This window comes from Neoarius graeffei, chromosome 13 (assembly GCF_027579695.1).
Source record: "Neoarius graeffei isolate fNeoGra1 chromosome 13, fNeoGra1.pri, whole genome shotgun sequence".
In the NCBI taxonomy this organism is placed as follows: Eukaryota; Metazoa; Chordata; class Actinopteri; order Siluriformes; family Ariidae; genus Neoarius; species Neoarius graeffei.
Genome location: NC_083581.1, coordinates 12,189,833 through 12,207,694, shown reverse-complemented (window position 1 = coordinate 12,207,694; position 17,862 = coordinate 12,189,833). Strand labels below are relative to the sequence as shown.

Genomic DNA, 17,862 nt, shown 5'->3' with positions numbered 1-17,862 from the left:
CCCAGGGGGCATCATTTCCTTTTATCATAATTACTGTATTTCATACATTTCTGAATAGCAGATACATAGTTTTTAATAACATCTCACTTACCTGGTTGAGTAAAGCAAGTAATTTGAACTTAATATTAAAAATAATTGAAATAAAAAAAATTGAAATTAAAATGCGAAATATAATAAAATAATGCATCTATTCATTAATTCAGGGATATTTTCTTGTTTCTTTCACATTATAGGCTTAAGTAAACACTTTTGCTATACAAACAGCTTTTTTTGAGTGAGGGGGCCTATTGCCCCACCTCAGGGGGCCTTTTACCCCACTGGGGGGGTAAAAGGCCCCCTTGGCACAATGCTTGTTTTTGTTAAAAAAAAAAAAAGTATTAACTTTAGGCAAACTTTAGGTGGCGTTATTGTTCATGTCACTGTTGTAAAAAAAAATACAGTATGATTAAAACTAAACACATGGTTCATTTCAACTTGGAGAAAAACTGAATTTTCCTTAAGGGGGGCTTTTTCCCCCACTCTACTCTAGTAGTAAATAGCATATCTAATTATATAAAGATGTTGGAAACTTTAAAGTTACCTCAATGTGCTGACACATGGCACGGTGGTGTAGTGATTAGCACAGTTGCCTCACAGCAAGAAGCTTCTGGGTTCGAACCCAGCAGCCAGCGAGGGCCTTTCTGTGTGGAGTTTGCATGTTCTCCTCGTGTCTGCGTGGGTTTCCTCCGGGTGCTCCGGTTTCCCCCACAATCCAAAAGACATGCAGTTAGGTTGACGTGGGGTGGCCTTGGGCTGAGGTGCCCTTGAGCAAGGTACCTGACCACTGACTGCTCCCTGGGCGCTCTGGTGTGGCTGCCCACTGCTCTGTGTGTGTGTTCACTGCTTCAGATAGGTTAAATGCAGAGGATGAATTTCACTGTGCTTGAAAGTGTGCATGTGACAAATAAAGGTTTCTTCTTCTTCTATATCAATCATCTTTAAATAAAAATTTAAGGAAACTGTAACTGTGAGATTTTACGTCTTGTATCTTTTTATGTTATCAATGTCATAGAGTTTGAGAAGGAGCAGTGGCTCTCTCTCCTGAAGCCTCTTAGTTGTTACTCGGAGATGGTGCGCGCGGGGATCACGTCTCAGACCAGACGCATGCGCGCCCTTGTATCGTCTCCTCGCCGCGCTCGAGCCTTTCAAACTCGCCGTTTATCCGCCGGCAAAGTCCGCGCAGTTCAGAGGAGGAATATCCGGGACGCGCATGAAATAATTCATTTTTATTAAACTGAAATCGGGTCTTTATTTTTATTTTATTTCTGTTTTTGTCACGGTGCAGTTGGAGGGACACCCCGCTCTGACTCTGTCACAGCTCGGTATTTAATATCATCTTATTCTAAATGTCTGGTTCTGGAGTAAAAGAGAGAAGCTGGTGATGAGTGAATAGTACTGTAATGAAGAAGTTCATGTACTTCTGTAGACAGCAGAACTGACTCACTGCAGACTCCTAAAGGTAAAATACTGCCATTACTTCAGTAGTACGTCTGCAAAATTACTCTATCTATCTATCTATCTATCTATCTATCTATCTATCTATCTATCTATCTATCTATCTATCTATCTATCTGTGGATCCCTAATTTTGCTACTCTGAAAATGTAAGCCTTAGTTACAATTTTATCATTTGTGAATTAATTACTTACTTTCTTTCTGCATCATGTTTGCAACAACAGTCAGCTCCAGAAGCTCACAGAGAACCTGCTTTCTTTCACCAAGTGTCACTGCTGAAACTCAAATTGGACTCATTTGATCAGAATTGTGTGATTGGGCTCATATGGTCAGATTCGTGTGATGGACTCATTTGATCAGACTTGTGTGATTGGATTCATATGATCAGGCTCCTGTGATTTGACTCATGTGATCAGACTCATATGACTGGACTGATATGATCAGACTTGTGTGACTGGACTGATATGATCAGACTCGTATGACTGGAATCATATGATCAGACTTGTGTGATTGGACTTGTACTCAAATAAAACCAAAATCAGACTTCATGCCTCTTGACGTGTATCTGCATGACCGTATGCACTGTACTGCTGCCACATAATTGGCAGACCGTGCCGGTGTTCCTAATAAAGTGGGCGCTGAGTGTATATTGACACACACTGACCATGTGCATTCTGGGATCCCTAGTGGTAGAAAGTGTAATTACAGGTAAAGTGATGAGCTCTGATCCTGCTGATTGTGCTGTGCTGCTCACTGCACGCTGCAGGCACGTGACAGATGAAATGTTCCCTAAAATCTTATAAACAAACAGTTTTGAACATTGCTGATGCCTGGAATGTCAAAATGGCAAACTATGAGCATCTGAAGGGTTTTCCCTCCAGGATACTACACACATGCCTTTTATTTATTTATTTATATTATTATTATTATTATTATTACTATTAATAATCTCATTATCTCTAGCCGCTTTATCCTGTTCTACAGGGTCGCAGGCAAGCTGGAGCCTATCCCAGCTGACTACGGGCGAAAGGTGGGGTACACCCTGGACAAGTCGCCAGGTCATCACAGGGCTGGCACATAGACACAATTCACACTCACATTCACACCTATAGTCAATTTAGAGTCACCAGTTAACCTAACCTGAACATCTTTGGACTGTGGGGGAAACCGGAGCACCCGGAGGAACCCACGCGGACACGGGCAGAACATGCAAACTCCACACAGAAAGGCCCTCGCCGGCCACGGGGTAAATAATAATAATAATAATAATAATAATAATAATAATAATAATAATAATAATAATTTAAAAAAAATCAGTTGTAATGATGAACAAAATTCTAACATCAACTTTTCCAGTCTGTAGTTTCTATATTTAATAAATGGAATAAAAATGTATCGTGATCCAGCTCATCCCAGAATAGTGTACTGTGATATATTTTATCACATCAAAACATGGTATTTCATATTAACCAGATCATTTTTCAATACATTTCTGGGAGGTAAAAAATAAAACAGAAAATGTATTTTATTTTTAAAAATTTTGGTTTTAAAATAAGAGTGCTAATAATTGTGCAGTTGATATGCTCTCTCTCTTTCACAGTGTCTAGCATGAAGCCACTGGAAAGACAAAGAAGGATGGGAGCGGTGGTCCGATGTATATTGGTGATGCTGACGTTACTTGCCATGTTTCCGAATGTTGCCATGTCCTGCCCTCGTCCTTGTGCCTGTTACGTCCCCTCTGAAGTGCACTGCACTTTCCGCTCGCTCACCCTCATCCCCTCCAAAGTGCCAAGATTAGTTCGGCGCATGAACCTTGGGTAAGGGCCAACTCTGTGAGGACTCCTTGCCAGAACTGATTTTATTGTGACAATTTTTCATTCTTAGAATAAATAAGAAATAAAAGCCTTGGGGGTGTGCAGTTACAGGAAAATAACCCCAGACAGGGTGTTACTCTTAACACCCAGAAGTTGATTATTTTCTTATAACAGTAGGTCTCAAACTGTTTTATTCTTCTCATATGATACCAATTTGCCAATAATTACATAAGAGGATATTCATGTAATACCCTCTATGTGAAGATGAAGATCCTCTATGGTGTGTGAAGATATGAAGTTTATCTTCAAGTGGTGAACATATCACGAGTGAGTGAAGCAAACAAGTGAATTATTTTTCAACACAAGAAGATAAACTTCATATCTTTGCACCACTGTGTAATGTTCTTTATATATAAATATAAAAAATATATATTTTATATTTGAAAGAGTTGAATACCTGAATGGAATGTATAATAATAATAATAATAATAATAATAATAATAATAATAATAATAATAATAATGGCTATTTTTGTGGTACATCAGATATATTCCATTTCAGCTAGTATGATACTGAACTCATCTTCGACTCATTCAATATCATGCTCGCTGAATGGAATATATCGGCCATACCACGAAAAAAAGCCAGCCAATATTATTATTAATAATAATAATAATAATAATAATAATAATAATAATAATAAATGGCTTTTTTTCGTGGTATATTAGATATATTCCATTCAGCTAGCATGATATTGATCTCATCTTTGACTCATTCAATATCATGCTAGCTGAATGGAATATATCTGATATACCACGAGAAAAAGCCAGCCAATATTATTTAAATATGTCACTCAGATCCGCAATGTATCTTGTATGAAAAATGTGTTTTCAACACAAGAAGATAAACTTCATATCTTCAAGCCAATGTGTGATTTTCTTTGTATTATACAGACACGTTAATAAACAAAAAGTACCCAAATTTATCAAAACAATTCATCGATTTCCTTATGAGTGACATATAGAGATTTATGTGATGGTTTTGTTTCTCCATGTCCTGGATGTAGCTCATATGAAAAATATGACACACACACACACATACATATATATTTTATATATACACACACACATCACACACACACTATATATATATAGAGGGATCCCGCATGACGTCACCGCGCCGCGAGATTTCGGTAGTCGCCATATTGGAAGACCAAGTACACATCTATGCAAGTACATAAAACAAACTACACCTGAAATGTAGCCAGGGCCGGTTCTGCCCTAATCTGGACCCGGGTGCAACATCGCGCAACCCCCCCCCCCCCCCCCCAAAAAAAACAAAAACAAAACACCAGTCTAAATCAGGACAACCAGTGTTCGAACTACGGGGGTACTCGGGGGATCCGAGATCCCCTGAAACAGACATGAGATCCCTTGAAAACATGATTTGGGAAATGTTGGGGGGTCTCTAAAATATTGGCAAAATGATGTTTACTGACATAGCAATCGTGTGTAACGGGAAGCATTTGCATATCCGAAGTGTTGTGTTTACATCAAAGATAAAATAAACCGATATGACAACGACTGCTGCTGCCAGGTTGGTTGTTGAGTAGCCTGACTGTTTTTTTTCTTGTGTGTGGTATCATTGTTGACGCAAGGTTGTTTTTTGAACATGCCAATGCGGACACGATTTCCCCTCATGAGTTATGACTTCAGATGCGATGCGTGTGTGGAGGTGTGGAGTCCGCATGATATGTGCGTAAGATAGGCTTCTCATGTGTTTGGAGATCCGCGCTCCGAGACAAGCGCAAGCACCCCCCAGGGAAAAAAAGGGACCCCCCGAAAATATCGGCATACTTTGAACACTGAGGACAACCAACTATAACTATAAACATTTTAGATCAACTATTTTAACTAAATGGGCTATAATAAATAGCCTGCAGGCAGCCACGGTGGGCTGCCTCAGAAAAGTAACCATTCAATGACACAACTGAAAGCCTGCAGCCACGGCGGGCTGCCTCAGAAAAGTAACCATTTGTCCTACCTTAAAACTCGTTTTGCATTTTCTGCCTCCTTTTTTGTATTTTCGACCCTGCGTTTATTTTCTTTCCTTTTCTGAAAACCCGATTTGTGTCCAGACATTTTGTTCTGCTACCAACGAACTAACTCGTCAGGTCTCGTCTCTCGAGTCCGCGATGAAGGGCAACAATTGATACATTTTTACAAACAGCCAATAAACAGCCAATAGGGAGGTTGCAACGTTCAGGCTCTCCTTTGCTCACAGACACTCAGTAATGCACTTATTCTCTGTCTCCTGGCAGAAAGCTCCTTAGTTTGCTCCCCTTGTGTCTCAATCACAGCTGGTATTCTGAAGAACGACTTCTTTTCACCTTTCCCATCAGCTTTGTTGGAACACCCTAACACAGCACAAAAGTTTACCATTGTAGGTTTATGATGAATCAAGTGCCTCGTGGGTTTAAATTCCGCGCGCTGCCGTTATTTCCCCCGATCACGAGTTTGTTGTTCTTCCAATATGGCGCAGGGTCTGTTTACTTCCGGTTTTTGGTGACGTCAGTGGGAAGGGTCTATATTGTGTGTGTATATATATATATATATATATATATATATATACACACACACACACACACATTATATATATATATATGTGTGTGTGTGTGTGTGTGTATATATATATATATATATATATATATATATATATATATATATATATATATTATACACACACACACACACACACACACACAGCCCCGATTCCAAAAAAGTTTGGACAAAGTACAAATTGTAAATAAAAACGGAATGCAATAATTTACAAATCTCAAAAACTGATATTGTATTCACAATAGAACATAGACAACATATCAAATGTCGAAAGTGAGACATTTTGAAATTTCATGCCAAATATTGGCTCATTTGAAATTTCATGACAGCAACACATCTCAAAGTTGGGACAGGGTCAATAAGAGGCTGGAAAAGTTAAAGGTACAAAAAAGGAACAGCTGGAGGACCAAATTGCAACTCATTAGGTCAATTGGCAATAGGTCATTAACATGACTGGGTATAAAAAGAGCATCTTGGAGTGGCAGCGGCTCTCAGAAGTAAAGATGGGAAGAGGATCACCAATCCCCCTAATTCTGCGCCGACAAATAGTGGAGCAATATCAGAAAGGAGTTCGACAGTATAAAATTGCAAAGAGTTTAAACATATCATCATCTACAGTGCATAATATCATCAAAAGATTCAGAGAATCTGGAAGAATCTCTGTGCATAAGGGTCAAGGCCGGAAAACCAGACTGGGTGCCCGTGATCTTCAGGCCCTTAGATGGCACTGCATCACATACAGGCATGCTTCTGTATTGGAAATCACAAAATGGGCTCAGGAATATTTCCAGAGAACATTATCTGTGAACACAATTCACCGTGCCATCCACCGTTGCCAGCTAAAACTCTATAGTTCAAAAAAGAAGCCGTATTTAAACATGATCCAGAAGCGCAGACGTCTTCTCTGGGCCATGGTTCATTTAAAATGGACTGTGGCAAAGTGGAAAACTGTTCTGTGGTCAGACGAATCAAAATTTGAAGTTCTTTATGGAAATCAGGGACGCCGTCTCATTCAGACTAAAGAGGAGAAGGACGACTCAAGTTGTTATCAGCGCTCAGTTCAGAAGCCTGCATCTCTGATGGTATGGGGTTGCATTAGTGCGTGTGGCATGGGCAGCTTACACATCTGGAAAGACACCATCAATGCTGAAAGGTATATCCAGGTTCTAGAGCAACATATGCTCCCATCCAGATGACGTCTCTTTCAGGGAAGACCTTGCATTTTCCAACATGACAATGCCAAACCACATACTGCATCAATTACAGCATCATGGCTGCATAGAAGAAGGGTCCGGGTACTGAACTGGCCAGCCTGCAGTCCAGATCTTTCACCCATAGAAAACATTTGGTGCATCATAAAATGGAAGATACGACAAAAAAAGACCTAAGACAGTCGAGCAACTAGAATCCTACATTAGACAAGAATGGGTTAACATTCCTATCCCTAAACTTGAGCAACTTGTCTCCTCAGTCCCCAGACATTTACAGACTGTTGTAAAGAGAAAAGATGTCTCACAGTGGTAAACATGGCCTTGTTCCAACTTTTGTGAGATGTGCTGTTGTCATGAAATTTAAAATCACCTAATTTTTCTCTTTAAATGATATATTTTCTCAGTTTAAACATTTGGTATGTCATCTATGTTCTATTCTGAATAAAATATGGAATTTTGAAACTTCCACATCATTGCATTCCGTTTTTATTTACAATTTTTTACTTTGTCCCACCTTTTTTGGAATCAGGGTTGTACTTGTTGAGTGCCACCTATGCCACCAACACTGTAATTGCACAGTGTAGAGTGTTGGTGTTCTGGAGATTCCTGAGTCACTGGATTAAGCTTGTAACTTGATACTGTGTCATGTATTTAGACTAATTCACCAAAATGATTTATTAAAACACAGAGTAATGCAAAGTGAATATGAACACAGCATCACAGTGTTGAGTGTGTGTTTAACAGGTTTAACAGCATTTCCCGACTTGACAAGGACTCTTTAGCTGAACTGAGGAACCTGGAGCTTCTGATGATGCACGGAAACAACATCCATCAGATCCCTGATGGTGTTTTTCGAGACTTGATATCTTTGCAGGTAAACTTTTGTTTTTTGGTTGCTGAAGAAGGGACATGTAAAATGAGATTATCCTTAAAGAACAGTTCATCTGTGGTTATTATTAAAATAACCAATCATTTTCATGTGTGACCTTTTTTGCACTAGATTCAATTTTTCCTTATGTTTTTTACACAAGTTATTTCTTTGCAAATGTGATTTAAAAAAAATATCTGATTAATTTATTTCAATGTGATTTTTTTAAAATAAATGATTTGTTTTTTTGTAAGTGATTTCACTGACAATCATATGTGAAAAACATATAATCGCATCTGAAATGTATGGGATTTTTCTATAAAGGTACAGATGAATATTTTTACTACTTGCCTGTTGTTGAAGGAAGCGATTAGACATCTGGTTCAGGATTCCTTGTCAAACTTTTACTTGAGAACTTCCGGAGCGATGTAACAATACAGACAATCTGAATCAGACTCCTTGTTACAGGGGAGCCCCTAGTGGCCATATGTGTGCGCAGTACCAATAATGTATTCAGTGTAATTCCATTACTTATGACCTGCTAGGCTATAACACAGACAAACATTCTACACCTGTTGTCTGACCCTAACTTCAGTTTCATGAACCAATCACTGTTTAAAAGGGAAGAAAGGCATAGACAGGAAAATTAAAAACTAATCCTTCTGAGAGAGCAAACATTTAAACCACTGGAACAATGGAAACAAATCCTCTCTGAATCTGAGAATACTTGATTGCTTGAATCATTTTTACTTTATTATAATCAGCATCACTGTCCAAAACTGACATGCATATTTCTTCCAGGTCCTGAAAATAAGCTACAATAAAGTCAAAATGATCACAGGTAACACTTTGTCTGGTCTGACACGGCTTGTAAGGCTGTACCTGGACAACAACCACATCGAACTCATCCATCCGGATGCCTTCAGAGGGATGATATCACTTAGTCTGCTCCATCTTGAAGGGAACCATCTGCAGAAACTACATCCTTCTACGTTCAGCACATTTTCTTTGTTAAATCACTTCCTGGTCTCCACAATCAAACATCTCTATCTAGCAGACAATTATCTGATGTCCTTGCCAAAAGAAATACTAAGAAATATGCCGCATTTACAGAACCTTTTCTTGTACGGAAACCCCTGGACCTGTGACTGTAGGCTGGACTGGCTCCAAGATTGGATGGCACTCCATTCAGGTAAAGAGAAAAATGGGTTGTCTTGCTCTTTGGTAGCAGCTTGTTAGCAGTAAACGTGGTTTGTCTGTGTGTTTTTGACATCAGTCTATCACTTCAACATGCCATATTTCTGACTTCCTGTTTCAACATATGGAATCAAATTTCATGGGCAAGTTCTAAAATAAGAACAGTTCATGGTTGGGCATGAAGTACTTATTAAATATATAGAGAATATATGCACCCAGTTTTAGTTTATGAAGCACATCCAGTAAAGTCTTCCTTTTTTATTCATTTCCAGGTGTGATGAAATGCAAGAAGGACAAAGTGCATGCCAAGAATCATCTATGTCCAGTGTGTGTCTCACCACAGCATCTGAGCGGAAAACATATCTCTGAACCCAAGGATCTCCAATGCACAGGACCAGTCATTGGCAATTCTCCAGGAAAGGATGTTTTACATGAGGAATACGTCAGTGAGCTTCTTTCTCTCGAGGATTTCAAGCCACCTTTTGGAAACATCACACTGAACCTGTCAGATCAACATGGAAACACAGTGAACTTAACCTGCCAAGTTGTAAAGCCAAGGGAGTCCTCAGAAATCACATGGAACTACACTGAGTCTTTGAAGATCTTTGCCAACATGAATCTCTCTTTTGACCTTGAATGCCCAATGGACAGGGATAAGTATGCAAGCTTATGGCGACTGCTTGCATACTACATCGAGGTTGCTCTGCACCTGCGCAGGGAGATTATGTTAAGTAAAGGGCCTGAACTGAGCTACAGATACAGACAGGATATTGAGAGAGACGTATATTATTACACCGGAGTCCAAGCTAATATTCTGTCCCATCCGTCTTGGCTCATGCAATTGTATGTGAATATACAGCTGAACAGGCTCTATTCCACATCCAAGACTGTAAAGCTCATTTTTACTACTCAGATGTCTTCCACCACAGATAGTGAGCAGGCAAGATGGCAGAAGAGATCCTGGGTTATGATCAAACACAACAATTTAACCCAGATGACATTTAGTTCAGTCGTGGGCAGTATGATTGAGATGGACTGCAGTGTGATGAGTTCTGGAGGTCTGAGCATTAAGTGGATGTTACCTGATGGCTCTAAGGTTCAGGCATCATTCAGTAGTGCAAACAACCGGCTATCTGTGTCTAGTACGGGCAAACTTCTTATCAAAGCAGTGGATCATTCAGACTCTGGTGTATATTACTGTATTGCTGAAGTGCTAGGAGATGTAGATCTTCTTCCTTTTCGTTTATCAGTTGTTGAATCCTCCAGACTCATTGTAGGTGATGAGGTCAAGGTTGCTTTCAAGAAATTCATTGGGGAATCTGCTTATTTACCTTGCAATACCATAGCATCACCAGATGCCGATGTGAACTGGATCTTTCCAGATGGCAGTATGATGAATGCCAAAGCAAACTCATCGAGAGTTTTTATCTTCTCCAATGGAACACTCTTTATTCCTCACTGCAGACCTGATGACAATGGATATTACAAATGCGTGGCTCTGAATCAACATGGTGAAGATACTCTTTCTGCTAAGCTCACTGTTATGAGACGGGGAAGAACACAGCCTCTCAGACGGTATCCCCCGTCTGCAGCAGGTGTGTCTACAAAGGTCAGAGCAATTTTAGAGGATATGGAAGAGTCATCTGGTGATGATACAGGTCAAAAAAGAATGCCATCAAATAGAGGTTTTATGAACCAAAGGAGGGAACCACAGTCAAGGTCACATGCCTATTCAGTCAGGAATTTGCAGGGAAACTTTCCGGGACACAGGAATCCAATTAAGAAAGGTTTGAATGGACAACAAAGAAAAGATGCTCTTTGGAACAGGAGAAAAATGAATAAATCCAACAACAAAATAGAACCACAGAGATGGGCTGACCTTTGGGCCAAAATTCGCCAGAAAACAGTTCCAAATACCACAACACCTAGCCCTTACTCAGGCATTCCACTAGAAAGGGTTCAGACTGTAGATCCAAAATTTCACACCAACATAGAGGGATCTTCTCTGGATGATGCAAGCCCACTGAAGAAAGAACCATACACCATTATCATGTTTCAAACTCACAATGGACAACCAGTCACAGCTCCTTTATATATTCAATACCAGTTGCACCAAATAATGCCTCCTGAATCAAGCATTAAGTCAGATGAAGTGACACTGAAACCTGTGAAAACCACAGCTGCACCTAATTATGTTACCACCAAGATAAATATCCTGGACCGGAACTATGTAAATCCCTTAACTACCAGCACTTCACACAGAGAAGAAAGACAACGAAGCCAATGGGAAAATAACCCAGCTGTTCCCAATTCAGAGTTAAAGAATGTGCTTGGCATCTCTGTGAAGTCTGCAGATGTTAAAGAATCCTACAAAAAGCATGAAAAAGACAGTGCACAATGGATGAGTAACACTTCAACACAGACAACCAAAGTCATTTCAGCTAATGTTATAAAGCAAAGAGCTCCATCTAGTTCATATTCCAGGACCCCTTGGAACTCGAGGAAGCATTTTGGAAGCAGGGGTCGAATAAACCGATTAAGAATAAGACCATCCTTGTCCCTAATTACTAGCAAACCTCAGTTAACAGCACCCACAGCCACTAGAAAACAAAACCCATCAATCATTATAACCACATCTGCTACACTAACAGCAGGCACATCAGCCGATTCCACTGCTACAGCTATTACTTTTTTCCAAAACCTGAAATCCTTAACCAACAATGATCGTAATGGTAATGATCAAACAAATGTCTCGTTGTTAGCTGACAAAATCAATTTACTTGATTTTGAATTTTCGACAACCCAGAGGACTAAACCAATTCTAAATGTCCTACAATATGGTTTACACCCTTCAATGCACATTACACCACTAGCAGTGACTGGGACCACATCTCAGAGGAGAGCAAATAAAGATACATCTGAGGAGAGTTGGAAAGATGTGCAGACATTCACTACAGAGGTCAAGATGACTTACCACGTTGCTTCTACAACTCAGCCAGAGGCAGATTATAAAACTATTGCAGCCTCTCAAGGGGGTTTTACAACCCAATTTTCAGCACTAAAACCATCTAAAACAAAGTCTGTCCCTGAGGATGAAACAACAGACACCAGTCCTCACATATCTGAATCACACACAATGGAAAGTTTTAGCAGCTTACAAATACTCAACTCTACACATAAATCTGTCAAATATGCAACTGATCCAGTCAAACTGCTTCAATCCCCAGCTATATTTCCATATGAAGAAACTAAGGCAGAAGATTTACTAAAGAAACCATTTTCTGATTCTTCAGTGAAACAAAGTCAAACTGGGTTTCTCACCACAGTGCTTCATACTGTTCCAGATGAATACAATTCTGTTTTTCCCATTACAACTCCAGGCCCAGAGGTGGGAGATAGAGAGTTGCTGTTGACTAACATAAGCAAACCCTCAGGTATCATTTCAACAACAATATCTACAATGCCACCGCCAACCACTAAAGCCAAGATTCAATTATCAGCAAAGCCTCACATCACAACAACGTCAACAACCATGACACCCTCAATAAAAAGCACAGAGTTTGGCTTTAATACTCCAATTATAACCAGTAACTTTGCAGAAACAACCCCTTTAAAACCCAGCATCCCGAAAGCAGATAACAGAATTCCATTTTACTCAAGAAACCCTCCAACTAACCACACTCCTGATCAGAATCCTGGAAGAGCCCTTAATTATAAGTACCCCAACCACAGAAACTCATTTATCATTCATCAAACACCATCATATATCGATTCATCTGTGGATGTCCGAGGAGGCTCAGTTGGTACAATCAGATCAAGCATGTCACCCAAAGCTTTTATAACCACGACTCAGACAACACCTACAAGCCCAACACCAACTGCAAAGCTTCTAAGCAGAATTCAAACCAGTGTAGTCTCTACAGACCAGCACCTTGGCAAGAATGTCCCTCTTCTTGAGCCACCATATGTTCCTGTACTGAGCACAAGGTCCAGAATCACCACTGCTAATCTTACCACCATTGCTGTGAATGCTGAAACAGATGTGCAGTTTCCATGCAATTCTGTGGGGGAACCGAAACCTTTTCTTACCTGGACCAAAATCTCTACAGGTATAAATAAACAAACATCAAACATACAGTGGATATAAAGTGTACACACCCCATTACAATGATAGGTTTTTCTGATGTAAAAAAATGAGACTACGATAAATAATTTCAATACTTTTCCCACCTTTAATGTGACGTATAATCTGTACAATTCAATTCAAAAACAAACAAATCTGTTAGGAGGGAAATAATATAAAAAATAAAAAAGTACAATAAGCTGGTTGCATAAGTGTGCACACCCTTAAACTAATACTTTGTTGAAACACGTTGATTTAATTACAGCATTCAGTCTTTTTTGGGTAGGAGTCTATCAGCCTGCCACATCTAGACTTGGCAAAATTTGCCCACTCTTCCTTCCAAAAGTGCTCCAAATCTGTCAGATTGCGAGGGCATCTCTTGCGCACAGCCCTCTTCAAGTCATCTCACAGATTTTCAATTGGACTTAGGTCTGGGCTCCGGCTGGGCCATTCCAAAACTTTTTTGGGATCATTATCATGCTGAAAGATGAAATTCCTCTTCATCTTCAGCTTTCTAGCAGACACCTGAAGGTTTTGGGCCAAAATTGACTGGTATTTAGAACTGTTCATAATTCCCTCCACCTTGACTAAAGCCCCTGATCCAGCTGAAGAAAAACAACCCCAAAACATGATGCTGCCACCACCATGCTTCACTGTGGGTATGGTGTTCTTTTGGTGATGTGCAGTGTTGTTTTTGCGCCAAACATACCTTTTGGAATTGTGGCCAAGAAGTTCAACCTTGGTTTCATCAGACCATAACACATTTTCCCACATGCTTTTGGGAGAGTTGATTTTTTTTGTTGCAAAATTTAGCCAAGCCTGGATGTTTTTCTTTGACCCTACCCCATAGTCCAGACATATGGAGAATATGGGAGATTGTTGTCACATGTAGTACACAACCAGTACTTGCCAGAAATTCCTGCAGCTCCTTCAGTGTTGCTGTAGGCCTCTTGGCAGTCTCCCTGACCAGTTTTCATCTTGTCTTTTCATCAGTTTTGGAGGGACGTCCAGTTCTTGGTAATGTCACTGTTGTCCCATATTTTCTCCACTTTTTGATGACTATCTTCACTGTACAGGTAGTCGTCGACTTACGACCTATGCAACTTACGACCGATCGACTTTACGACCGTCTGGTTATGACTGGCAAGTGTTTCCCAGCTGAGCTAGCTGAGCGTACGACAGTTTCCACCCCAGCTCCCAGCAGCGCCTCTCGCCACGTACAACAGTTTCCGCCCCAGCTCCAGGCACATGCGCAGTCTCTCTCGCACTCCCTCACGCACTCCGTCATACAGTTTCCACCCCAGCTCCAGGCACATGCGCACTCCGTCATACAGTTTCCGCCCCAGCTCCTGGTTTATGAAACGAGCAAATCCTCCCGCCAGCCCGAGCGCTGCAACAGCTGATGATGACATAGACGACCCACAGCCAAGCACCAGTGATGCCAGCGGTCACTAAATTTTGTATTTTGCTATGTTTTACATTTGTATTTTGGCATGTTTCAAACTAAAATGTTTTCTATTTTTCACACCTGTATTTCGTATTTTTTGTTTTGCACATATTAAACGAATTGTACTGTACGCAGTGTAGTATGCAGTGTTTGACTTGAACCAAATAATGAGCCAAGGTAATGAAATAAGAAAATATTGATAAAATAAGACTTTAAGATGATTACAATATCATTACACATCACAATATACTTACATTCATTTAACATAGGCCGACTTACGACCAGATCGGTTTACGACCGGTCAGTCGTAACCAAACGCAGTCGTAAGTCGACTACTACCTGTATATCTAATGCCGTGGAAAATTTTTTTGTACCCTTCTCCTGACTAATACCTTTCAACAATGAGATTCCTTTGATGCTTTGTAAGCTCTCTGCGAACCATGGATTTTGCTGGAGGATGCAACTAAATAAATGTCTGAACTTTATTTGGGGTTAATCGAAGTCAATTTAACTGATGGCAGGTATGTACCCAAAAAGACTGAATGCTGTAATTAAATCAAAAGGTGCTTCAACAAAATATTAGTTTAAGGGTGTGCACACTTATGCAACCAGCTTATTGTACATTTTTTAAAAATGTTTTTCCCCCTAACAGATTTGTTTGTTTTTTTAACTGAATTGTACAGGTTATAGGTCATTAAAGGTGGAAAAAGTTTTGAAATTATTTATCGTGATCTCATTTTTTTTACATCAGAAAAACCTATCATTTTAACAGGGTGTGTACACTTTTTATATCCACTGTAATTTCTTCATCTTAAACAATTAATATCAACAAATAAAATGATTATTATTCAAATTAATGAGTTGGGTCTGTTTATTTGTCTTCCAAATGTAAACCTGATTTTTTTAACAGTATTTTGGATGCTTAGCCTAACTTGAATGCAAGCCATAACATCTTGCCTCTGTGTACAAAGCAGAAGCCATTAATATTCTCTCCTGGCTCATGACATGTCCAAAGAACATACGCGCACCTGATGTTTCTTCATGGTGACCCAGAGAGAATCCCCAAAAAAACTCGTTTAGAACAGTTATTTACTGTTACACATGCGGTGTTTCAAAGAATCTGGGATTACTTCAACAGGTTACTTTCGTATTGATGGACACAAATCTTTCTTTTTATTTCTGTTTTTAGGAGCTATTCTATCAGCAAACACCAAAATCCTGAGATTTGAGGTCCAGCCCAGTGGAACCTTGGTAATTCGTAATGTTCAGCTCCAGGATCATGGCCAGTATGTCTGCACTGCTCAGAATCAATATGGTATTGATAGGATCATGGCTACCTTGATGGTTCTGGCCCAAAAGCCAAAAATCCTGCTTCCATGGCAGCATGACATGACTGTGTACTTGGGAGACCACGCCAACCTTGAATGTCAAGCACAAGGTCTTCCCCATCCTCAGGTAAGCTGGGTGCTTCCAAACCATACAGTGGTACAAACAGTCAGCACTAGGAAGCAGAGACTAATGCTTTTTAGCAATGGGACACTTCACATGAAGCAGACTACCCTTCCAGATAGTGGAGTCTATAAGTGCATTGCCAATAATGTAGCTGGAACTGCAACAATAAAAATTCGGCTCCACATTACTCCACTTCCACCCATAATCCAGCAACAGCGACAGGAAAACTGCACCATTTCTGAGGGTCAGACCATGTACATCCACTGCAGCACTAAAGGAGCCCCATATCCACTGATTCGGTGGATCATCTTTAGTGGAATGCAAATCCGCCCTTCACAGTTCATTAATGGAAATCTGTTCGTCTTTCCCAATGGGACGCTATATATACGCAACCCAACAGAAAAAGACTCCGGTACCTATGAGTGTGTTGCTGTGAATGTTATGGGTGTCGCCAAGAGACGCGTGAGTGTGTTGGTGAAGAGGATTTCCTCTACAGCCAAAATTACCTTTACATCGCCACTAAGAACTGAAGTCATTTATGGTGGATATCTACATTTAGACTGCAGTGCTTCAGGAAGCCCTGAACCAAAAATCATCTGGAAAACGCCAGCAAAAAAACTCATTGATGCACATTTCAGGTATGTCTATAGGACAAGTCATAAATATGTAACTTCTTTTTAATCATAGGAATTAGCCTAAATTGACACTAGCAGATAAAAATGTGTGCAACATGGAGCTGATCCTGTGGCACATGTGGTCCAACATTTCTTCAGTTCTTCACTCAAATTTAGTTCTCACCTACAATTAATTCCCTTTTATTATTTGATGCAAAAATAGAAGAAAAACTTAAGCATGGGTTTCACCTTCTCCGGTCATATATGATCTCTCATTAAATGTGTAGAGACACATTATGAAGAAAAATAAAACATGTAAGGAAGTATCAGAGATCATTGTTGTTTCTGGTGAGTGTATGTACGTAGCTAGTGCAGTTAGTTCGCTTTGTTAATATGAATAAAGTAAAGCAGATAACCAATTTCCACAGTGATTACTATTTGTTACTTAATTTGTGTAGATCTAGTTGGGCTATAGGATACACGTTTTGACTATGAGAGTTTCTCCTCAGAACTAATCATTTTAGTTGTGGAAACACATCTACTGATGCAACTGGACGAATCATCAGTGATGTTCCTGGAATCATTGGGTGTTTCTCCTCAGAACTAATAATTTTAGTAAGTAACAGTAAGATTCTGTTCTTCTTTTGGACAGTTAATATTTGGCATTTATTATTATTACTACAACTACTATTACCTTTATTTAACCAGGTGAGTCTCACTGAGATTAAAAAGAAAATCTCTTTTCCAAGAGAGACCTGGCCAAGAATGACAGCAGTACATATAGTTTCCATAACCTTTAGTTACCCATGCCCTTACAAAATCTGTACTTTTCCCTTACATACACCCATAAGCCCTTATACACGAGAAAAAATTCCAATATATAATCCAAAGCACAGGTGGCACGGTGGTGTAGTGGTTAGCGCTGTTGCCTCACAGCAAGAAGGTCCGGGTTCGAGCCCCGTGGCCGGTGAGGGCTTTTCTGTGCGGAGTTTGCATGTTCTCCCCGTGTCCGCGTGGGTTTCCTC

The 17,862-nt window shown here is 39.9% G+C and overlaps 1 protein-coding gene across 1 annotated transcript in view; it reads left to right on the top strand.

The window, feature by feature from the left end:
• The first annotated feature begins 3,101 nt into the window (after positions 1-3,101).
• Positions 3,102-17,862, top strand: part of LOC132895996 (matrix-remodeling-associated protein 5-like) — a 47,080-nt gene continuing 32,319 nt past the window's right edge. Inside the window, exons 1-5 of the mRNA XM_060936726.1 lie at positions 3,102-3,310; positions 7,881-8,010; positions 8,806-9,196; positions 9,474-13,310; positions 15,961-16,861. Coding sequence (XP_060792709.1) covers positions 3,102-3,310; positions 7,881-8,010; positions 8,806-9,196; positions 9,474-13,310; positions 15,961-16,861 — 5,468 coding nt within the window. The remainder of the gene's footprint in view (positions 3,311-7,880; positions 8,011-8,805; positions 9,197-9,473; positions 13,311-15,960; positions 16,862-17,862) is intronic.